We start from the raw sequence: 25,895 nt of genomic DNA, 5'->3' as shown, positions 1-25,895 counted from the left end.
TCGGTAGGTTTAGTGTTAAAACATCAAATGGGCGGCAGAAAATTTTCATTTGAAATGCAGGCACAATTGAATATACATATACAGAGTGTCTCAGCTGAAGGAGAGGCCACCTAAATATCTCCTTTATTTTTAATGGCACAAACAAATATTTATGGCATAATTTAAACGGTATCGAAGGAGGAATATCATAGAAGAACAATTTTTTTTGTCCGGTTATTTTTTCATAGTTTTTCCAAGGTCATCCTTATTTTTATCGGGAAAACTTTTTTTTGAATTCCACCTTGTCAATGACTTAAGCATATTCAAATATATTCGATAAAAAAATAACGATCACCTTGAAAAAACTATGAAAAAATAACCGGACGAAAGAATATTCCTCCTTCGATACCATTTAAATTATGCCATCACTATTTTTTGTGCCATTAAAAATAAAGCAGATATTTAGGTAGCCTCCATCAGCTGAGGCACGCTGTACAATGGCACCGAACTTATTGCTACACCTAATATTTAGTTTTCACTTAATTTTCACTGATTTTCGTTTAGATCGTGCCTTAGAATATCTTGTTCTGGTCTCCCCCAGCAGATATTGTATCAAACTCACGTTTCTGGAAATAATCGGCAGGTTTCGCCGGAAGCAGCGGACGAAGGATGTGTACTGTAGAACCGTCAATTGGTTCGGTGGAGCGTCGTCGTTAACCATAACCAACCGAGGAAAGAAGAGAGAAACGGCGGGCGGTCGCGCGTGCACCGACACGGCCCACCGTTTCGTCGTCGTTGATCACGAACTTGCCGATCACTCGTCGACGAGACCGAAACACATGCACGCGAAAACAGACACACACGAGCAACAGAGCCATCCCCACACGTACAGACACAGATATTGGCACACGCGTACACACCTAACACGGGGGTTATCCTCGTGTAATCGTGTCTCGGTCTCTTTCCCCGTGCTTAGACTCTCGTGCATTCCTCCGCCCACGGGTACCGGGCGGTGCTCGGTTTACCCTACGCTCGACCAGGAACAACCCCCGAAAATCAGCCCCCGAACGAACAAAGAGAGTCTAGTGTCTAGACGGCTGAATATTACCGGCGACCGACGGCATGCACCGGCGTGTTCCGCATTTTCTTTGTTTGTTTCAGCCGCTCGATACTCTCCGCGCGTCGCTTCCTGTGCCTCGTATTTTTAACGGAGCGAGCCTCCAAGCATAATACGCGTCGCGCGTGCTTTACCCTCCTGCACCCGTTCAAACGGTATTCGTGTCCCGTCGACGATCTTCCATCGAGCTCCGCGACTTCGTCACCCTCCGAGCAGGGGGTGTTTTCTGGAAACGAACGGGAACGGCCAAACGGGCACGCGAATAAAGATTGCTTCGGTTCCTTATCGACCTCGCGAATCAGCCGATCGACTGTTCCCAAGTTTCCCGATTTGATTACACCACGGTATATCTCTACCGTTATTGTTACAGTCCGTGGCGAAAATATAGGACACTCTATGTCTGTTTTTCCATAGGATACAGGAAGCAAATGTGCATTTTAGTAAATCAATTATATTATAGCGGTAAATATCTGTAAGAAGATTATTCGTAGTATCTCCTTCTAAGAAAAACATGGACATCCTTAAGTGGGGCAATATGATAGGACACGCGTCGTATTGTCTCTTCTCAGTTTTCTCATGTCGTGAGAAGTCTCTGGTACATTATATGTAAGAGAAATAGTGTTCAGTTCTTAAAATGGGACGTGAAGGAAGGCGAAGTGCGTCTGAAATGGAAACTGCTTTAAAACTGTTTCAAGGAAAGTTTTCTATCGCCGAAATTGCTAAACAAGAGTTCAATTAAGCCTAGCATAGGGACAGGCTTCATAAAAAGGGTGCAATTTTAAGCCTAGCAACGAACTCGAAAATGTCCACTAGAAAGAGGTAGAAAAAACTAAAAATGAGGATAACAATCTCGGAAGTGAAGCACGTGAACCACCAAAAAAAATCAATTTCTAAGACCATACAACCGAGACAGAATGTGTTGATATAGTGATGCCTGCTTCGATCAATAAGTATTAGAAAAATTACGTTGAGAAACAGTTCCATGTGCAAGAACTTAATTACATAAAGTGAATATTGTTCCAGTTATACGAATGTAAAAACAATAGTTACGGGGAAAGTTATTTCCTATTATGGACCGTCTCCACAGGACGAATCGGATTAAGAGAATACAGCGTTATTGACGTAGCTTGTAGTCGTTATTGTAGCATGTAAAATAGTAGGTCACAGATAGTGATTCTCCAATATTCTATTGTGTTGATTCAAGCTCATCATCGGATTCAGTCGATGGACACGTATCCAATAATTTAGGTGTTTTCTGTGTATCTAGTCGTTGAAATACAGTTTCAAAACAAAATTGTAATCTTAAGAATTGATCTTGAAATATTGGAAAACATGGAAAACCGAATGGCGTGCAATATTAAAATAGTAGACATACTGTGCCTGCAATCACACTTTGGGGTATACCAATGTATTGAAAAATACAAGTGAAAAGTTCAGTTTTTATGAGAAAACCAAATGACAGTGAAAAGCTCGGTTTTAATTAAAAAACACAAGGCCAGTGAAAAACGTGTTCCCAAAACTGTATGTCCATATGTCACAAATCGTCGAGCCTGTCATGTCAGAGGACATGTTATTTCCTTTTCGGCCAGTACTCACCACTATAGAAGAGCTCGTAACAATTGTGACAGTAAAAAATATACAAAACACAAGTTTTATATTTTCTGTATTGCTCAATACAGAAACTACATTTTACAAAGTGAGGGATCATGAAAATTACTTATTAATCATAAATGTATGTAATTTGCAATATTGGCATTTTCTTTGTAATTCTGACCAGTTGCAATTTTCTTCAAAATTTTTGTTTTCGTTAGGTACTGACTAATAAATTCGAACTAATCGTTCCAACTTCTCAAAAAAATTAAATCTTTAAAAAATTATCGTCCATTGAAAAAGTGTCCGACTATTACTGTGATTCCCTGTACACTGCACGTGTATTATTGACTGCGTTATCACTTTGCTACATTAGCATTTATACTTCTTTGTCTATTATCTACGGTTCCAAAAATTGTTACGCAAAATGTATGAAAATTTATACATATGCATAAGCAAATGAAAAGTGAAAAATACTAAACATGGTGCAGCAAATTATTCCTTTTCCGAACACACGTTTTCTAGCTGTCATATTGAATTCTTATCAGAGAAAACGTCGCATAAGCATAAGAAACGAAAATAGAACGAGTACCAAGAGTTCAACACTAAACTTACCACGGTCGAATAAGTTTCGTTTCTCTCTTGACACAATTATCTTAACACAATTAAGTTTTCTTAAATAAATTCAATCTTGTCATTATTGAAATGCAACGCTTTCCAGCTATTTTGGAACGCGTGTTTGTACTGTATCCTCAAAATATGTGCGACTAGATTGTAAAATAGAGAGTAGAGAATGTAAATTTGCAACTACAGTAGGACCTCGATTAACCGGCTTGATCGGGAGATAAACAGCCCGGATAAATTAAAGCCCGATGGATAATCGAGACCCGAGGGAAATAATTAAAATGTACATTATTATACAATTAATATAATTAATATATTTAAACGCATATTTGTTTATAATCGGGATCCGGTTAATCGAGGTCCTACTGTATTTTCGTTCAGTGGGTAAGAAACCTAGTAAATGGAAATATACGTAGGGACTACAAATTTTATTATACGATTTTAACAAAATATTAAATAAGAATTAGCAATTTGTATTTTGAGGTGGTGCAATGATCCTATGATAAGTTTGGATAATTATCATTCACTGGGGCACCTTTGCTCATCCGTGAAAAATTGACGTCCTTGGTTGGTCCATTTAATCCTATGCCAGATTTTGAATACAAAATGCACATCGAACAATTTTGGAATTGTGGTCTGGAATGTAAGAACTTAACAATGACACAGTCTTCTTAGAAATACAGAAAAATAACTAGACAGCGGATTTTATGCACTTATTAGAAAAATGAGTAGATGAATGAACAGTTATTTCTAACTCATTGAAATTATTACGAGAAGAAATCTATGCAACTCCTATCTCTTGCTATTTCCTATTTCTTGATAGACTAGATTAGTTACAAGTGAACATTCATTGGATAGATCCCGTAAGCGATCGCAGTGAATCCAAAATAGCGAATGTAAATTTCCAACCAACTCCAATTAGTGGAAGCACGACAAATGGAGATTTACGAAGGGAATTACGGGAAAATTATTATGTAGTGATATTACCCGGCGAACGAGCCGTCCATTTCGTGCTGCAAGTGAGTGCATTGTACGTAGGCTACCTCTGACGACCTTATCGGCTCTGTCATATAACGCGCACGCAGCAGAACCTAGTGATAGTAGAGCAATGTCAACGACCCTGTGTATCAACACAGACCTACCTGACGCCAGCTTCTAGATACAGGCATCTACCTACATGAGCTCACATACGGCTCTAGAACACACGTGTGTCTGTGCATCGGACGAGCCGGGAGCATCCGAGAACCCTTGCTGTGTTCCATTCAATAGGATCCGAACTCTGAATCGATATCTTTATTCAACTGTACAGCCCTCGTATCGGGAATATTTTATCGGATATCTGCGCGCAGACTGGCACCAAAGTATTTTCTTGGGTCTTTTTTCTCGTCCTCTCGGTACGCCCGGAGTACATTTTCTTTATCTTCTCCGACGATACGGCGGCCTTTTATCTTTATCGAATGCAAAAATATTCTCTGCCCGAGCCACGAAATATTCTATCATTTCGAATATCGCGCTGATACTCATTGAAAATTAATCACGGCAGATTTCCCGGGAGACAGCGAAGCGACGTACGAATTGAAATGTTGCTGCAGTCAACAGAAGAAAAGAAACTTTCGACGCGAAGAATGCGCGCGTGCGATTTCAATTTTCGATACGATCTAAGCACGTTTCATGGCATCGCGTCGGGCAAGTTGTTCGACAATGTTCGTCCACACTGAATGCAACCGTCGAGTGTCGGAGGTATACAGGGTGAATCAACAAGAACGGCTAAAGTCACTCGTAACCGGTTGGTCGTGGTTGGTACCTCGGAAAATACGAGGTCCGACAAAATCGAACTGCATTCGGGCGACTCTCAGTCGTCTATTTGGCCTGAAAAAATATATAAAAAAAAACTTTTTAAAAACCACGCTTATATTAAAATGCACTAGAAAGGAGAAAATAATTTTTTTAGGTATTATAGTGACTATAAATAAAAGCGTGGAGCGCTAAACTATATTGACGTAATCTTCGTGGGCGCTCCACACTTTTATTTATAATCACTAATGCCTAAAAAAATTATTTTCTCCTTTTTAGTGTATATTAATATAAGCGTGATTTTGAAAAAGTTATTTTTATATATCCTCTCATTTTCTACTTTTTAATCTTTTTTAAATGGAACGCAAGATATTGTAATACTGGAATGAAATAGTATGATATAGAAACGCAAGATATGGAAATATGCGAGATAGAATGAGGGGATGACTCCGAGAGACGACGCCTCTTTATGGAAAAGGTGAATTCTTCTCGATTGAGTTTATGGAGTCTCTTTATGGAGTTCGAAATTGTCCGAAATGGAACTGAATGAACGGAACACCACAATCACTGGGTTGTGTGTCCACTGGGTCAGTGGAGTGGGGATGAGTCGGTGTGGAAACGCGTAGTGGAGTAGGGAGCGCTGGCGCGCGGAGTGGGGATCACTGAACGTGATGACGTACTACCGAGCGTCGCGCGGCTACGTGTGACGGTTAATATTAAAATTTCTTCTAGACGCATAGTTTTTTTTTAAAATTTGTTTTTTAATATTGCATTGTCATCCAGTTCTGACCTATGTTTAAAGTTTCAAGTCTCTAACTCATCGGGAAGTGATTTAAAATTCGATTACAAGATTTGACGCATACAATGACAACGACAACATCGATAACTCGGTAAGCTAATATAAGCGTGATAATAAAAAGTGGAAAAGTTCGATTTCTATACGTTTGCGTATGTCATAAAATTTTTGTTGTCCGTCGTAGTTAAAAATCTGAAGAATAAGGCTTCAATGTTGTTTTTTCTATTTGTACACCCGTGAAGTATAGTAAACTTCATCGAAAGTCAAGAGATTTTAAGGCGGGATTTGCGTTCTTAAACAGTCTCTAAAACAGCTTCCATTCATTGGCGATTTTCAAGTGTTTTAAAGAAAACTATCCTATTAATCCCTTCCCCTACAATATCGTGTCTGACTCGTGATGAAGATTCTAAACAGAGTCCAATTTCCTTTAAACCGAAATAAAATTCTACTTTGGTTTTGTTAATGTACAGCTATTGAAGAATGTTTAAGCTTACAGTAGATATAAATTTTCTCCTGTTTTAGAAAAGTATATGAACTACAAAAAAGTTCTGATCACTGAAACCGTAAAATAAATCGTAGGGCACGGGGTTAAACATATTAAGAAAGACAACAAGTTTCTATTTCACTACAGTTTGTTGCAAATCAGGTAAAAAATTTTTATTTTGCATAAAGACCGCTGTCTATTAATAAGTCAAAAACAACGTGGCATCATTCTACCGATGAATTTATAGTTTTGTATTTGACCAATCAACATTTTTGTCATCAATGCATAAAATCAGTTTAGTCAGGAATTATTTTAGGTGTTCGTTCTTGTTGACTCAACTCGTGGGTATGAGATCTTCTGTGTGAAAGAATGCATGAATTTGCATCAGTGACGCTTATTATGCTTCGTTCTAGACGTCATCGGGTTCGTCGATTTTTGCGAAAACTGTATTTAATTGATACGACCATCGAAATTGATCAAAACCGATTTCGGGACATCGTTTGATAAATTGAATACAGGTTTTGTAGTAAAAAAATAAATAATACGAAAATTTTTGGTACTCGAGTTAATTCGGGTTAATTGTGTAGGCCCCCAAAATTAACGGTCCGCCGCTGTTGGCTTGGTCTAAATGGATTCACTGAAGAGGAAAATCTTGAAATCTTTTCATCAGAATGATTTGCATGAATTTCTGCAACGCAGTTATCAGAAGTGATAAAGCTCGTATGGTTTCAAGGATTCATGATCCGTGATACCTAAGAGAAGAAAATCCCGGGGTTTTGAGGGTCCCGAGTTCAATAAGTTCTGAACCACATCTGGTCCGTTCTTCTCATAGACTCTTGAAACTTCCAAGGTCCCCATTGACTCTGATAGCCCAAACGATGACTCTACCATGTATAACAGATTCGGTAGAGTCTGTTTCACTTTTGACGATTTCGATAAGCTATCTTCTGAATACAATCTAGTCTCCATTGAGACCTCTGAATCGGAATGTAGATCAACCAAAGATTTTGTCCAGCTATCCGAATCCTCGAATTTTGTAATTAATCGTGTGTAACGAATTTCGCAAGGTTCCGGAAAATCTAGTGGTCAGTACAGTAACGTCTCGATATATGCGAAAGAGATGTGCACGATATTTGATTTAGTCGATGTTAATCCAATCATCAATCTTTTTTTATGTCTAATTATTTTTCTAGAAAACTTTTTTCAACTTTTTGACATTTTTTTTTATTAAAATGAAACCAAACACGACATAGTTCCGAGCATAGTTGTTTGTGTAGTTGGAGATGTAGTAGAACCTCGACTATTCGGACCGTCGATATCTGATTTATTGTACAAATTAGTGAAGATTTAATTTCCAATCTGTAAGCACTGATGTTCCACAGGTAAGTTCGGATAGTCGAGGTTTCTCCTAACTGTGTCGTGTTTGGTGTCATTTCAATCGGGAAAATATCAAAAATATATTCACTGGATTAGCATCCAAGTCCCAGAGTGTTCAGCTGCGTAGAAACTTTCCCATGCTAAGTGGGAAGTACTAAATGCATAGGTAAGGCTACTGTTTAACAAAAATTGCAACAGGAGTCTTGAACAGGTTCGACAGTTTTCACAAAGTTTCCATGGAGTCGACGTACTAGTATTTCAATAAGCAATCAAAAAGCAATCACGATTTTCATCAGACCGCCGCTCCTGTAATTTGATCAACGCGCAGTCGCACACCACTCGGTTGTGTAGATTCGATCTGACAACAAGTAGATAGATGAGAGACTAATATTAAAGTTTCAGTGAGAAATTATTACGTAACACGGCGGGGAAGCCATTTGATAGGCCGATACTTATCGAGGTTAAAATAAGGTATTTTTGTAGATCACGCGAATAGGGTCCTAATCGACAGTCCACTGGTGTAACAGAGTTGCGTGACTATGGACAAAGGCATCCTTGATCCTGAGCAGCGTTGACTGATTGTTTCGACTCTGTTCGCGTTATCCGAAAGAATACGCAATCGTCCCACGCGTTGTAGCATCATCCGTGGTCTCGAATTACCAGCGATCGGTCCGCGCCGCCGATGAACATTGCTCGTTTCAACAAAGTTGCCCACGGAACAGAAAGATTTTCTTCTGCACAACAAGAATTACGTCTCCGTTCGCGTATCGAGTTAGTTCTATTAATAGCGGACTCCTACGATACGTCCATTTATAGACCCGGTGACGTACGAAGTGTTTATTTCGTTTGGAAAAGAATTCTATTTATAGACTTAATTATGCGACTTTAATTGCGACCGAATGAAGCGCCCTCGGCCGCCTGTGTCTTTCGACCAAATCTTTCGGACATATATTCGCGCCACTTGATTCCGAGTTGCTGTGTACAGGCGCCTCACTGTCCTGCAGAAACGTTATATTAAATATTTATAGGATTGGTGGAGAAATTATTTATTTATTGTTTACAAAAATGACTGCGGTACTACTTAAAATAAAATGATGTCTTTGTTATATAAATGTTTAAGTCTATGGACATTTTTGGATTGCCTCAGAATCAAATATTTCTAGGTGGATTGTAAGGCGTAGAAGTTAGACTAAAATTTATTCCATTTTTCCATAATACTTGAAAATATATCGTATAAATCTTGAAAATATCCTTGGTACTGTTTTAGAATTGTTAGGTCCTCTACGATCCTCGGTTCCATGAATTCTTTAAGGATGTTCTGGAGGTATATAAAAACGCAACAAAATTGTTGAAAATTTGACAAGATATAATTCTTACTAAATTAATGCAATTACCAAAGTTTGGGTTCGATTCACTGCACCGTTTAAGAATTATAGCAACTTAAAGTTTGCAGATTTTAACACGTCTTCTTATGGAGAATTCATAAAATTCCACTTGAAACCCTATTTATAAACCTTGAAAAAACGCAACTAGAAACTCCAGTTTTTTTTTTATATGTAGTAAAAATTATGTAATTATGTTCAAAATTTATTAGGATTCACTAAATAGTTACAGAGCAAAAAAATTATAAGCTGTTACAAAACGTCAAATTTATCGTGTTGTCTCTCACTAATCGAAACGCGACAAGTGTAGACCACTGAATATAGCTACAGAGGATACAGTATTCGCGAAAGTTTAATGCAAAATATACGCATGAATGGTTTTCATTGCCATGTATTGATGGATTACGAATTTCTTGTACTTTTGTCTCCCATTGTACCTCCAGAACATCCTTAAGTGTAGTAAATTTACAGAAACAAATCTTCGGAACATTTATTTTTCAATATATTTAATCTTGATCGAATACAACAAGCAATAACTAATTTCAGCTTTCAACTGCGACGAGAGTTAGCTCGTCATTTGTGTTCGCTATCACCTGTTGAAAATTTCTTATTTTCTTGTCAATTGAATAAATAACGCTTTCATTTTATTGTATGCGTCAGAGTTGGGCAAAAATTTTATTTAAGGTGGAGCGGGGTAAGTGCGCTCTAGTTTTTGCAAAGTTGGACTTTAAACTGATGTATTTTCAGTCTGGTATGTAAAAACTTAACGCTCTTGGTATCAAACTCTTGCCACAGTTATTACTGATGAATTAGTATTATGTAGGATTCTAATTTTGCTTGAAAATGATCATTTTGATAGGATATTGCACGAAGTGTCAACTACTACGCACTTGACCCGAAAATGGGGCAAGAGCGTCTCTAAGAGTTAAAAATGCTTCCAAACCTTGTTTCATGTGCTGCGAGGCAAGAAAAGAATGATTAACAAGCCTGCTATAAAATGGTTCTCATTGCATTAAATTATATTGTTTACTTTTTTATAGTTATCCATTTTTAAACAAACATGTACTTTTATGCTGAAATATGAAAGGCGATACAGTGATATTAAAACAAAGTTTAAAAATGTGCTTTCGAACCTTGTTTCAGGCGCTACGGGGCAAGAAAAGAATGATTATCAAGCCTGCTACAAAATGCTTTTTATTGCATTAAATATATTGTTTAGTTTTATAGTTACCCATACAGTACGCACTTACCCCATCGTGATAGTACGCACTTGCCCCGTGTAGTAATATTTACGGGGCAAGTGCATCGTAGTGTTTTCATCAATAAATTTTAAAAAATACAATAAAAACGATTTATTTAATGTAAACCTACATCGATATTTGTTGTACTTACCTAAAATAACAACACAGAATATGTAAATAACTTGTAAAGTATTGCACGTTCAGGGTAACCTCAAAGTTGTACGGGTACCTCGCACGTGATTGTTTGGCATTGGTTGATTTAAGCGAGGAAAACATCTTTATTCTTGGGCGACATCTATGTAGTATAGTTAATACTAACTGATACTACATTAATAAATACAAGCTAGAGAAATTTCGTTGATATTATAATAAAAATAACCAAGTAACGCACTTGCCCCGTTGACGCACTTACCCCACTCCACCTTAAATAAAAATGTTTGCCCAACTCTGGCATGCGCGGCAAAATTTTTGTTATGTCAATGTTATTTGCCTTACGTTACGTCTCCCCGTACGTTCATTATTGAAGAGCCACTCATTGAAACGGTGAATGGCGTGAATTGTTATTGTGAATGGATCGTAATTTTTGGTAATGCGAACGAAGCAATCAGAAATAAGAACGTGAATGTATACACTTGGTAATCTGTACGAGCTGTGTACGAATAATATTCGCATAACTCCGATCGACTTACAAGTCGTAAGTGTAGTCGATAGTACCGCGTAAGAAGTTGTTTCTCTCGATTAGGATGTCGAGTGAACGATGGATAACGGTTGTATCGAGACACGTGTTGTTTTCATGTGTTGCATTATCGATGCCAATGCGCATCATTTATTTACATTATCAATCAATCGTCTGTCATCGCGGTCTTCTATGACGCGCGGCTGCCCCGTTGAAAGCATTATCGTCATCTCACCTTACGCTGCGAGTCGTGGAAAATATTTATGAGGAGAATCGAGAAATGATGCGACTAGCTTAGAGAAGAAACACTGTTTGACAACACTCGCGACTCGTTCAAGGTAATAACATTTACTAATTCTGTATTGCGTTTCAGGAATAATCTGAAAAATGAAGGATGACGTGGACGAGGATGACGCGAGCGCGTCGTCTTCGACTTCGGTGCCGGAAACGACGGTCTCCTGTGGGTAAGTGTCCGATCTTTGTTCTTATTTAAACTTATCCAGTAAAGCCTCGATCTAAGAAAAACCCTCGGATCCGTGCTGTTTCTTAGATCCTGTGGTTCTACTATCTCTTTGTATTTAGAGTCATTTCAATTAGAAAAATGCCATAGATAAGTTGGTGCATGTCCAATAAAATAATAATGAAAAATAAACAAGTTTCCTAATTGGATTAGTAGATTAGAGTCAGTTCGAGATTCTTGCGGGGTATGCCCCGCAGCGGAGAGAGAAGATATTCGTTTTTCATAGATCCTACGGTTTCTTAGATCAAGACTTTACTGTATTTGACACACAATAATTCAAGGAGATTATACTAAATCTACCTATACATTAATCAAATGATCAATTTTATATACTCCACAATTATTGAATAAATTTCCAGAATAAATTTGCTGATTTGAGCACGTATTATTAATAATAAGAATTGTACGAAATCTAAATAAAGTCAATCGTGTTGTTTTTGATCTCATCTACATGAGCCTCATTCTTAGTAAGTAACAAATTAGTTTAAACAAGCATGCTAACCCCCATACATTCCTCAGAAAATCTACCCGTTTACTATTTTTACATTCTGAAAAATGATTGATCTCTTTCTGCTAATGTTGTGACACTCATTTTTAAAAATGTGACGCCATAAGTGAAACATAATTTTTTTATTTGAAATGTGGAGCAATGGGTGGATTATTATACTGGGATCTTTTATGCCAATGTTTCTGAGGAACGTTTAATGGTTAACAATTGGACCAATTTCAGAAGTTTATATTATATTTTTAACTTTAAATTGGTGGTTTAGTTAACGCGTTTTCATATTCGTAATCCCAATTCTAGCCTAGTTCGTCCTTTTGCGGACTGCAAAAAGGGTTGAAAACTAAAATAAAGAGTGTTACAAAAGTGCGCATCGTGTCAGGTGTTGCGTTTGAGCGTCGTAAATGTACATATCTCTTTATTGGCTAGTAAAGCATTCGTACAATAGAAAAGTGCACAGTCCATAAAATATGTGCGACAGTCAGAGAGATAGCTCATTTTACTTGTTCGCGACCGTTTGCCGCATGGAAATGCATGTTAAGTAAGCGCAGTCAAATATAATTTGCGGAACATATTACGTTCGTATTAAAATGAAGTCACAGTAACGTAAGGCAAACGGTCTATGTATTTTGTAATTCAAATGCTGCTGCGCGAACTCGGTAAGTATTCCCTATTTCTTGCGATTCTTCCGATTCTCCCGATGCAACAGTCCAATCAGGCCACGAGTTTCGAAAATACAAACACAATCGCAATCCAAAAAGAAGAAACCATGATTTTGAAGCATAATCTACGTGCTAAAAACGACCAAGCGAACGAAAATGTTATATTAATTTATACAGAACTTGCTGCTCGATAATATTTCTTTAACTACTGTTGTGTTGAAGGAAACCATTTCGATGGTTTATAAAATATTAAATAATTAGACACACTTTCCGTTAGTTATAAAAAAACTGTGCAAAGTTCTTTCTGTTTTTATTTTTAAATTCGGAAGACAACATGAAATTTCATTTTCCAGTTTCGATTTTGCGCAGGGAATTATCATTTGTCCGATGGTATCATTCAACCTCACGCACCCCGTATAATCACCCTCGTGTGTCAACAATACGATGCGAGAGTATTAGTAAATGTTAAAAAATACCAGCTGTCTCTATATTTCGTTTTTCTACAGTAATTATTAACGTAGTTTGTTTTTTTTATTCAAATAAAGCTTTTAGTGGACGTATCATTTCATTCGTATACGGATTAAATATATTTTCCTTTGACGAAAACTGAATGTGAAATTTTTATACAAATTCGCACTTTTAAGTGTCCATAGTCTAAAGTAAAATAGAACTTTTGCTATGTTCGTAAAAGTTCAATAACTACCTCTCTGTGCACTGATTATGGATAGGAATTAATAGTGTGTGTTTAAAAATCGGTTTATTTCCTTGCTTGGGACTTAATGAGTTGGAGCGTCATATTTGCGTCAATCGCCAGCAAAAATGGTAAAACAGACGCTTCATTCATTTGAATTTCATTAAATACCTTTACGAGAATATTTTTAAAGGGTTATACTGTTGATTTATGTAAAAGAAAATCGATTTCTTCAACTCTCTACATCAGGCTTCCTACTTAAAGTTCACGATGAAATAAATTCTTCGAGGTACCACCAAAAATTATTATAAGTAGACTGCTGATTTCATGCATTTATAACAAAAATGAATTATTGAAGTTTCATATAGTGAAAAGATAAATTCCCATTTGGTTCTTATGAATCGCAATTGGTAAGAAGAATTTTTATTTTTTCCATGCAAATCCGCAGTTTAAATATGACTCCAAACATTTCCTATATTGCTAAATGTTTATGGGTTTAATAAAGCACTAAAAGTTCAAGTGTGCTGCGAATAAATGTACTCGATTTCATATGAACAAACTGAGAAAGGTCGTGTGTAACAAAAATATATACATATGTTAGAGGCGACGAAACGTTTCGATTCTGGAATCAAAACAGCGTCGAGTGCTAAAAGTGAAACAATAAACAAGTTATCGATTGTCTCCATACCAATTTTTGAGATAATCGTTACTTTTGACCACCGTCCAAAACCGATCGCCACCCTTAAACCTCTTACCACTTCAACCCTGTTTAGCTCGCAGCGCTAAACGCGGAACGTCACTCGCATGATTCCGTGAACGCATCACACGTGCACGAAGATTCAGTTCCTTATCGCGTGGGTTCGAATTAACTCTTTGCACTCGCAGCTATTTTGACTACGGAATCCAAACGTTTCATCTGATCTAGAATATCTTTGTTACATATGACCTTTCTCATTTTGTCCACATGAAATCGAGTGTATTTACTCGGATCCCACTTGAACTTTTAGCGATATATTATAATACATCCAATGGTATAATACTAAATATGTACTACTGTACAATACTGTATGACACTAAATTTTTCAGTTAATCATAATAAAAAAAAGTAATCTTTCCATAATTAATGATTACTGAGTTAATCATGACCAATGATTACATTTGCAGCCAAGTAATAATAAAAATAAAAATGAAAATGGAAGCCAAGTAACAATTTGTTTTCCTTATTAATACTTTTTATACGTTAAAAATAGTGTATCCACACTGTTAAACTTATTTAATCTTTTTACTATTTCGAATTACGCATATTCATTTTTGTCATAAATCCATAAAATTCGTGATATATTCATTAGTCATGATTATTGCAGTACTTAGTAGTTATAATCACTAGACTGCGTATCTTCATATAAAAATAAAATTTTCTGCATCGATTGCGGGAAGCAGAAGTTAAATAGAAATTGATTAAATCCCTTAATAATTATGTTACATTGGAAACAACACTAGTAATTTAATTATGATCATTTATAGCGTGTACACATCTTTAAAATACAAGAAAACATGTATAGTAACAGTGCCTACCGTAAGGAATTTTCTAGTCGATCAATTGAACTCGTTCCACACCCTGCTTTTTATAAAATAAGCTGTAAAATTTGGAAGGTGCATAAAGATCCGCAGTCTAGTTATAATCACAGATTACCTTTTGTCCAATTCTGACGTGCGCGAAAATTAATTTCTTCATCCGCGGATCGCGTTAACACTAAACCTACCGACCATCAAAAGTGACTGATTATATTACAAAAATATCAAGATTAAATTCATTTATATTTTTTGCGATTCTTATTATAATATATGCCGGAGTAAAAAAATGTATTCAATCAATTCCCATGGAAACACCTTTATGATTCCAATAATTTTAAAATAAAAAATCTAAAACCGGTCGTTTGGCCGACGCACAGTGGTCGATTTACTCCAAAACGTGGCCAAAAATCAAATCTTTCTTTGATTTATACGAAACTAGGTATCTCGGGGTTTTCGAGGACGCTGATTACGAATCTAACATCACAAAATCGCAAAAAAGTAAAATGGCGGCTGTAAAATCGAGATTGAACCTATGAAAACTGTCAGTATGGGACAAAACTTGGTGTTTTGGGGTTCCTGAAGTCGTTAATTATGAAACTGAAATTAAAAGAACAGAAAACAAAATGGCGGAACCAATATGGCGGATGTACGTAGTAAGAAAGTATTAAATACAGCTGAAATTTGATACCTCAAGATTTTTTGTCTTGTTAAATGTGAATCTAATATCAAATTATATAAAGAACACAACTAGCCGGCTAATTATTAAATTGTAGAAGAAGAAATTCTTGTTTTAAATATGTGTTTTGAAGAATGCAAGGTTATAAATTAGATCAAATGTCAGGGAACCGTTCAGCCGTTGGTCGAACCGTCGGTAAAATCTTACTTCAATTCTGTTAACTTTCACAACCACTTTTTCCTGAATACATATATCAAATTTTGAAGCGTTCCTTTTTTATGGTCCGTTAATTGATAAGAACTTTTAAATTTCTTAGATAACAGTGCTTAAATAACTGAAAATATTATTTGGAACTCGCCGTGTAAATGATCCTTTATTAAAACAAAAGAAGTTCCTTCCTGGAAATTTCTACAACTCTGACACCGGAAGCTGAAGAGTAGAAAAGAGACAGAAAAGACAATACGGAAGGCGAGAAATAGCATTTGAAAACAAAAGAAATCAACGAAGAAAGATGGATACAGAAACAGAAATCGTCGAAGCTGAAATGACAAAGAAACTAGCAGCAAATGCTTGAAATCGTTAAAATACCGGTTTCGGTATAACCGATATTCTACCGAAATCGTAATAAATACCGGTACTTTCTCGGTTTTTCCAATGCAAAAGATGCCTCAAGAAGTACGGTCGCTTAAACTAGTTAAGTATACACAATAGAAATACGGTCCGTCGTAAAACCCTCCGTGCGAAGGAACAAGCGCGACACCGATATTTTAACACGATTTTTCAAATAGGTTTGATCTGACAAAAACATGTTTCCAATAAAAGTTGATCAGTATTCACTTTTCTAAAAATTTCAATATAAAAAATTGAAAAAAGAATCTTTTTTTATAAAAAAAGAAGGTCACTTCAATGTTTTGAATATTAACATATATTTTTTACTTCATAATATTGTAACTGGTATCGAGACGAATCCAACGACCTATAATAATATTACTTCAAACCATGAAATGAGGTCTAGATCACAAAAAGCGGGTTTCCAGCCCATGCAGTACATTACAATAATTGCCACAAAAATCACAGAGGTGCCTCGGAGTGCCCAATGTCTGTTGATCCTACTAGGTGATAATACAAACGAAAGGTGTGTACAAGTCACATAGTGGAAATCGATGTAAATCACAACTATTTTCCTAGGTTTCCAAAATTTTCGTATATAAAATTTTGTTATATTTTATATATTACATTATCCATTGTTACTTGCATTTTATATAATGTATAAACATGATTTACTTATCTCCAGGGACACCCTCCATATTGTAGAATAAAAATTAGTAGCATATAATACAAATATATTCACTTCTGGGCACTTTTCTCACTCAACGATTTACTGTGCGTAACTGCTACATACTTGAACGATGGTCACTTTCAGACTGAATTTCTCGCTCAGGTGGAAAGGTCATGCCCTTTTTCCATTAACCATCCAATAGCCCAACTATCAGGGTAGCCAAACCCACGTATACAAAACTCTTGATTTTGAAAATTCATTTTTTTTATTTTTGGTCACGTTTTGGAGTAAATCGAGCACTGTGGCGACGGCGGTAGGTTTAGTGTTAAATAATAAACAGGTTTCAGCAACTATTGATTTTCCTGACAAAAATTGTTGGTCCTTGTCGTAACCGTCTATCCCTGTCAGCACCTCAACCCGTCAGCTCGCGGCGCAACACGTTCTTTCGCACGACTTCGCGAGGTTGTCGCGCGTGCACGAAAATTCATTTCTTATCGCGTGGGTTCGAAGCCGCCTTACACACGGGAACCGCCTAAAAATGTGTTGTTATCATGTTGCGCGGTCCGAGCTTGGATAGCATTGGAAGACGAGGGGAACGACGATTGGTCGCTTCGACGGGAGGGGAAGCGCTGATTGTGGCTGGTAGTGGGGCACAGCTCCACCGGCAGTTCGTATTCGGCTGTCGTGCGTGCCGGGTCTTGCCGGTGTTGAAGCTGATACTCGATAAAACTCATCCAGCGTACTACGAGGTTCTTGTATTCTGTTCCTACAAACCTAGTGCATCATTGAAGTGCATTATACTGTCTATCTGCTGCGTGATCCGCGAATACGGTGACGGGTCCAAGTGTGTGTAGGTATAATGTGCTGTTTTTAACCCGCGCAAAACTGGATCCCGGTGGCAGTCTATATAAATAGAGGATACGCATTCGAAGCGGACAAGCGACGACGGGACAGTTTTCTATTCGCCGTCCGAGTGGCACAGTTTCCGGAGCGGCTCGCACCCACGGAATGCATAGCTGCCTTTTCTATAGTGTAAGAGGCATTGAGGACAGTGTGTCAAGGCCGGGGCTCCCTTGGCGTTATGATTCAGTTCCGTCGCGTTTCTCGCGTGATCTAATGGAACGGCGACCTTGAGGAGGGCCAACCCGCGACTATCCACCAAGATCCTTTTGATCCGCGGGTGTTCGGATCGACATGCCGGCGGCTCCTTAATGTGTTTCCGGCCTCGCACGGATCTGGAGCACGGTGTCAAGGTCGGGCTACCGAGGAATCCGCACTGGCCGTGTCAGAGGCCACTGGGAACGTTCGTTGCCCGCGCGATCTTGACGCTGGAGGATCATTGTCGCGCGGAATGAACGTTGCGCGAACGTTACCGCACCGCCGCGATTCGAACTGCTATCGTTGAGAGACTCGATCTTCTCGGTGTCGTTTCTTTCGCGAAGGGTGCGCCGAGTTCTTGGTCTTTCCTCTGGCTAGCTAGCTAAGAGGACAAGGTCGTTAATCCGGCGTCGAGTATCAAACTCTGACGGGACAATAATCGCTATACCGCGGCGTCATCGTCGAGAAAACGGAGCTGCGAGGTTTTATTCGTGTTACTTTGCCTGCTCCCCTCCCGGTGGTCGCCTCGCCACTGTCCCGGTTTTTGCCGAATGTTTGCTCGTGTCGTTCGCCGGCGCGGAGATAGAGAGACGTTTTTATCATTCGGTCGCGGCGAAACGGAGCGATCGAACGAGTAAGATTAACCAGGCGACCTGGCTAATTTTAATTCGCGCAACAAACAAGCCGCGAGAGAGGCTGTCGCGCGATAACGGGGAGAGAGAGCTGAACGAGCTGCGAGCCCGTTCTCCAATATGGCGAACGACGCCGAGGAGGAGCCTCGTTCCTCGAGCGTTTCGTCCCTAATTTAAGCGGAGCTTATTCCCGACTTGTTCGTTTCTTCAATTATCTCTCTTCGTTGTATCCTCTTTAGAAAAAAAGGATTATCTTCGTCGTGGCTACGTCTGTTCGAAACCGATCGAGTACATCATGAAGAGCGACGATCGTCTAACGGCGATCAATCTCGTTACGCATCGTGAACTGAAATCTCGATGTCTTTGCGAGTACGTGAACCTGTAGAAAACGGATTTGTGATTCAGTGCAGTAGTAGTAGTTGTTGTTGTTGTTGTTGTTGAGAACGACTGCAAAAATGTGGATGAAACAGCCGGAACAGGTGTACCTGCATCCCCAGCATCCGCAACAGCAGACGATGCACTCGGGGATGATCGAGGCAGATGAAAGGTCGCATCATCATCACCACCATCCCCATCATCACCGAGCGACCGCCATGGAGCTGCCCGGTCCAAGGTCAGACTCGTTGTTCTATTACGAGATAAAGGTCCGAACAGCCGGCGAGGTGAACGGACACGCGCGCTATTGGGCTCCCGCGAATCGGTGAACCCGAACCTTTATACCATCAGGTTTTATTGCAACCTATTAAAATAAGCTGCCATTAGACGGTGCGGCTGGAGTCGCGCTGGTTTATTATTTTGCACTTTCGCTCTGTTTAAGTTTCGCGCGCTTTGGCGCACTCAAAGAGCCATCTTTGGTATAGTAATAGCCAATAGGGTATATAGCGATGGGGTATAGTAATAGGGATAATCTAGGTAGAGACGCAGAGACCGAGTTTCAATTTACAAAACATAGTGCACCTAGAATGTTCAACGCATCTTGGTTTAATGGTAATCGATGATGAAGCTTCCGACTCGAATATCAATTTTCGATGTTAGCAAAAGACACTCGCGTCTACTACCGATAAATTCAATAAGGTAGGGCGATTACTAGACTGCGAATCTTTGTGCAAAATTAAAATTGTTCAAGTCGATTGTGGACAAACAGAAATAAACATGTCGGACGCCGCAAAGGTCATCGGTGACCGGCGCTACTGATTTGCTGAAAAATGATTATCGTAAAATTGATGTCATTTAATATTACTTTATTAGCACTGACAATGAGATTAATTACATTTTAGTATAAGGTAAAAACTCTTGTGGAAATAGGTTTATTGCTGTTTATTATTAGATTGTAAACCGTCATGCATTCATGACTTTTGCGAGTTTATAAAACACAAAAAACGTGGTTAAATTTACAATCATTAGTGATATTTCTATCCGTTGCCATCAACTGTGTTTCAGTAGGCGAGATTATTTATCCGGGAGTTGCAATTGTCGTTTAGGTTTCGTAGCCGGGTGATTAAATTTTCGAAGCTCTGTGCAATCATAATTTTTCAAATGGAACGCTGTACGTTTGTTTCTAGAAAGTTTATTCGGATCGTAAAAGAATGATTGTTAATTTCGTGCAATAAACGTGGGGCGATATTAAAGTTGGTTATCACGGAACACCATGCCGGTAACTGGGTTAGCAGTTCGCTGGCAATTTGTGCGACGTCGTATTTGGTTTGATGCTTTTTTCCCCTGAGAAACGATCATCGCTCGTTCTCTCCTCCGGGTTGTTTTATTTTCTTTTTAATCGTATTACGGTCAACTCGCGACCGGTTTCAAAATTAATGCAAGAGAGAACGGTGCAAGAGTTACATGCTGCCTGGAGCGCAGAGATTGCAAAAGGTCATGATATTGCTTCAACCTTGGAACGTATATACTTCGCGGACTACTCGAATACAGATAGCAGTTGACGTTATGCTTATTGTCTACTTGCGTTAACTGTCCTCGGGAAATCTGCCGCTGTGAATGAACTGGCCGTTGCATAGTCTTCGACTTGCATCTATCGCGCTGCAATAGACGGACTTTCAAAAATGAAACTTGGAAAGCAGTCTAGAATCTTCTATTTTATGCGTTTGGGACAAAATGATTACGGGAAATTGATGTAAATGATGTCGTTTCAGTTGGACAAAATTGAATGTTAATGGACGTCGATTGATTCATTGTATTTTGATCTTTTCGTAAGAAGGTAATCATTTCACTGCGGATTTGATGCATTTCTGGCAACATGGATGCTATTTTTATCCTATTAGAATTGCTGAGAGACAAAATATATTATTATTTAACTAATCAGTTACGTAGTTCATATAAAAATACTGTACCACGTGGCTAACAGATGATGTAATCCGAAGGATAATTATTCTGTTGAAAATGTAGAAGATTTTTCAAAAAGTTTCGCCTTTCAATGAAATTATGTTGAAAATTCAATTGCATCCAACAGCAGTCTGGAGTAACCTGAAATTCGAATTGCATTATATTGAACATTGATTGACTATTGTAATTAGTTTGTGCCACCAGTGAAATTATTAACGCTATACGAATTATTTAATACTAGCACAAATATCGGAACCGACGTGATTTTGAACAGCCGACGTCAGCGAATACTTATTTATGTTACAATTTGCAACTACTAATTGAACAGCTTCGTACAGCACGATAAAAGGCAGGTTACACTCATATCGAATTAATGTGAATTTATTGCTAATAACATGCTTCGATTCCTTTGTTTTGACCGCGCAATCTTTTTCTTTATCGAGGACAGTTACATAGTATTATACAAGGTGGTTCAAGATAAGCGTTGCTTAAGAACGCAAAAACATTTCCAGAAACAATAATACACGAACAATTATTTCAACACTAACCGTACTACAAATGACCGGTTTCATATACCAGTTACAGTTTGTTTAATTTCTTACAACTAAACTTTTAACAATTTTAACGAATCGGAAATACTATAACAATAGTCTCAAGCCTTTGCACTCTTTTGTCGAGTGTGATTTGACATCAGAGGAAGAAAAATGTAAAGGAAACGGGTTTTTATACGTATTTGGTTCTTCCTTTATTTATCTAATCTCTTATTTTTTAGTTAAAAACAAATATAAGTTACATAATATATCAATTACAACAAAGTTTGAGAGCTATATTTAATATAATTAGTAAACGAAATTGTTCAAAATAAGTAGCAGTCAAGGAACTGTCCTTTGAAGTAAATTTCAAATGAAACACTTAAAACAGTAGGGAATAGTTGGCAATAAAATTGATAAATAATTCGGAGTGCAAAGGGTTGAAGTCGTGTAACGTCTTTTCAGTTTTGTATCTCGCGTATCCATTTTTGTCATTAATGAAAAGCGCAGTATCACGGTGTGCACAGATAAACGCAATGCAGCGATACAATGGAATTATAATTCATGATTAGATGATGCAATTTTACGAAAATGAAGACAACACTTTTCCTCAATTCATGCTGAATGCTATCTCAGACGACCACCTGTTTTGATGCGTCTCTGTTACGACGACAAATACATATTGTCTCGACGGTTTCTGTCGTGATCGTGAGGAAGCTACGAGCAATTTGCGTGATCTCTCCAAATGATCGACATTATTGATAAATTTTCGTGCCATTGATGGAATATTTTAAGGAAGTTCAAAATTCATTTTGGAATAAAATAAAATCGAAATATTATTTTCTCGTTTGTACTCTCTCAGTAATATTTTGAACTAAAGTACAATTATAAATGTTTCAATACAGACCGTTCTTTTTTCCAAATTTGTTTGTCAGTAAAATCTATTATCATTTTCTATAATCAAAAATAAAAATGTAAATAAACATTTCAGAAGTTTTTTGGCTCGGTGAATGTTATTGAAAAATACATTGACGACATAGAATGATGATTTCAAGCAGCGAGCACGTCATTGGAGAAAGTCTCGACTGGAGGAAACTTTTTCCCCCTGTGTTATCAAGGTCGTCAGTATTTTTTTCCGCGACCTAGGATTTATCGAGTTTCCTTGCTAACAAAGTCACTGCACATTGCAATGCATTCTTGATCCCTAATTCGATCACGATCATCAAGTTTGCATGCGATTGCTACCCAGCGGATTTTATACATTCGTGACCAAACTGAGTAGACGTAACATGTAACCATGAAAATATTTAAGAAATTTATAATCACTATTATATTTTTCGGTCTACTGAAATTATTAATTTTTTAATTCTTCTTCCAATCGATGCAGACAATTTTTCAATTCGCACAGAAAGCAGTTTGGTAATTTTTTTTTTTCCCGACAGACACAATTTCATAAAATTATTTCTCTATGTCGAGCAAGATATTCCGAATGACAAACATTATTCAGATGGAAAAACGAAATTATCGTATTTTGATAAATCAGGAAAAAGAATATTGAATTTATTGAAGTCCTTGTGCCATGAATAATTGGAAAATCTGATTCGCAAAGGTGAAATAAATGCAAACAAATGTAACGAATGGGGAAAAAATTAATTATTGGCTATTAATATATTTGCGCACAGAATGTGCAAATGATTTTCGCCGCGCCGCCGCACCTGGAATCGACAAAAACACGACCTCCGTCCGGCAAAACGTGAACGATTCGTTAAAACTTATAGTTGCAATCAGTCCGTGCTGTGTCGACAATAATTTTATATCGTAAATAAAGTAGTAGATTTCTCCGGGCAGCCGCCTATCTTTAGATAATCGTTTATACAGAAGAACCTCGATTAGAATTTATTATGTTCTCGTAATCTATAGATAGCTCAAGGTACTATGACCACGTCTTTACCTTAAATCGAAATCCTGGGATCGCGTTATATCCACTATTTCTATAATTATTATTGCTACTCGAAGCTGATTGTTGATGTCTGGAAATTTCTTACCATGCATTTTTTTCCAATTTTCGATCGACTGATAATATATTGTCGCTCACAATGCGCATGCAGAGTATAGGATTTGACCCAGATCTTGATCTTATGCACTTTATATATGTCACTGGAAAACCTGGAAAATTTACTGAAACGTTTCTATTAATATTTTTCATTGCCTCTTCGTAGTTCCAATATAAAAAATAGTTTATGAACTACGAAGTTTATGAACTCCAATTGCAAAACACCACTCGAAGACTGATGACTCCGAAACAGCGATTACGTCACAATGTTTGTGTGTTTAATGAATTATACAAAATTTAGATGAATTGCATACACATGTTGAATACTATCCTAAACCCCTTACAAAAGAAAAAATAGTTTATGAAGGTTTAGGATAGTATTCAACATGTATACAATTGATCTAAATTTTGTATAATTCATTAAGCACAGACATTGTGACGTAACCACTGTTTCTGAGTCGTCAGTCTTCTAGTGCTGTTTTGCAATTGGAGTGCAACTGCTTAAACGCAAAAGTATATTTTGTTTTCGATACATATGATACGTAAGATCCTTCTCCTACCATTAGGGGTGTGCGAGAACCCGAAATATCGGGTCGGGAACACGAAATTTTTTCGGGATCGGAACCCGATTCCTTCGGGAATCTCAAAATTTTCGGGAACCCGACCCGACTCGACTTCTTCTCGACTCGTCCCGACCATCGGGTTCTCGCACACCCCTACCTAAGGTGAAGTGCCCTAAGTCTGGACAGCCCAAAAGTGATACCTAAATCTGGACAATTGAATTTTCATAGTAAAATCAGTAATTAAGAGATTAAATAATTATATTATATATATTCTGAGGCCTTAGCTACAAGTAGGTGTGAATATTATTTCATTATGACATCAATTGAAATTTAAAAATAAATTCAAAGTTCATCTGAAAACAGTATACAAAATAGTCTATTTACATGCGAATCATGTGCATTTATAGTTCGAACTTTTGTTAGAAAGAAAGATGTAATTTAAGCCCTCACCAAAATCATGCAAACGTCCAGGTACAATGTACATTCGTAACCAATTGACTATAAATAAAAGCGTGGAGCGCCCACGAAGATTACTTCAATATAGTTTAGCGCTCCACTTTTATTTATAGTCACTACTGTCTAAAAAAATTATTTTCTCCTTTTTAGTGCATTTTAATATAAGCGTGGTTTTTCAAAAGTATTTTTTGCGTATCATTTCGTAAACCAATGCCTCTGATTGATCATAAAAAATGAGATCGTTCGGTACAATTATAAAAAAGTGTTTAGTTTTTAAAAGGTGTACGAATACTTTGTACACCCACTGTATGTATATTAGTTTTTAAAATTAAATCATTGGAAGAACAGTGGATCCAGCGATCTGGTTGCGTTTCGTATTCACCAACAGGACCCTCTGAGAACATGCTTTCTCCGTGGCCGTTTCGATAATGAAATTAGGGCCGCTGGAATTTACGAACTTTCACTAAATTTTGGTGGACATGCTGCGCTAGATCAACGACGCTACTGTCCACCTAATCCGATTCACATTCTTCATCCTTGAGAATGTCCTGCGCAACAAATTGAATTCCAAATCCTCCAGTAATGGTTTCATCCAGTTTCGCTTCAAATTTTAATGTAAAGACTTAAGCTGCGTTCGCAATGTTCTAGGCAAATACAGTGATACTTCAGTATACGACTTTAATCCGTTCCTGATGTTTGGACTTATACCAAATAGGACGTATACCAAACTAACCTTTCCCATAAGAAGTAATGTAAAAATGATTAATACGTTCTTATGTAAAAAGAAACGCCTATTGATATTGTACCTACATTAATGGGGTTGTAAAATAATTTAAACACTGTTTAAACATATTGACAAAAAATGAGATTTTATGATAGATTTTTAAATTTAAACTCTGCTTAATGCTAAAATACAAAAGAAAACAAACGATATTCTATTCTGTGGAAGAAGAGTCTCCTTGAAATAAAACCTGACATTCTGGTGTTTTTTCTTTTTCCGTCTTCTGTTGCTTTTCACTAGGCTCACCTAGTTTGACTGTCCTGACTTGTGTGATCAGTCAGTTAACAATACATCAACTCCGAATATAATTGATTATTAATTTAATTTTTCCTCTGAGATAATTATTTTGAAATGACGAAAAATTTATACAAATAAATGTATACCGAACAGAAGTCGTATACCGAGCAAAATTTGTCACGTCCAAACAGGACGTATTCCGTATTGGACGTACTCCAAAGCAGAAGTATATCGAGGTATCAC

At 37.5% G+C, this 25,895-nt stretch overlaps 1 protein-coding gene across 4 annotated transcripts in view; it reads left to right on the top strand.

The window, feature by feature from the left end:
- The window catches only part of LOC143211865 (uncharacterized), a 150,505-nt gene that overhangs the window by 12,782 nt on the left and 111,828 nt on the right, over positions 1-25,895 (top strand). For 2 of the 4 annotated variants that reach the window (XM_076429931.1, XM_076429934.1), the window contains exon 2: positions 11,434-11,524. In XM_076429931.1, the coding sequence (XP_076286046.1) occupies positions 11,448-11,524 (77 nt within the window). In that variant the 5' untranslated portion in view covers positions 11,434-11,447. Of the gene's footprint in view, positions 1-11,433; positions 11,525-17,276; positions 19,309-25,895 lie in introns of those variants that run through there. The other 2 variants (XM_076429930.1, XM_076429929.1) reach the window with 2 other exon arrangements.

Source organism: Lasioglossum baleicum, chromosome 9 (genome assembly GCF_051020765.1).
Source record: "Lasioglossum baleicum chromosome 9, iyLasBale1, whole genome shotgun sequence".
NCBI lineage: Eukaryota > Metazoa > Arthropoda > Insecta > Hymenoptera > Halictidae > Lasioglossum > Lasioglossum baleicum.
The sequence above is the reverse complement of the archived record's forward strand: the minus strand, read 5'-3'. Positions and strand labels throughout refer to the sequence as shown.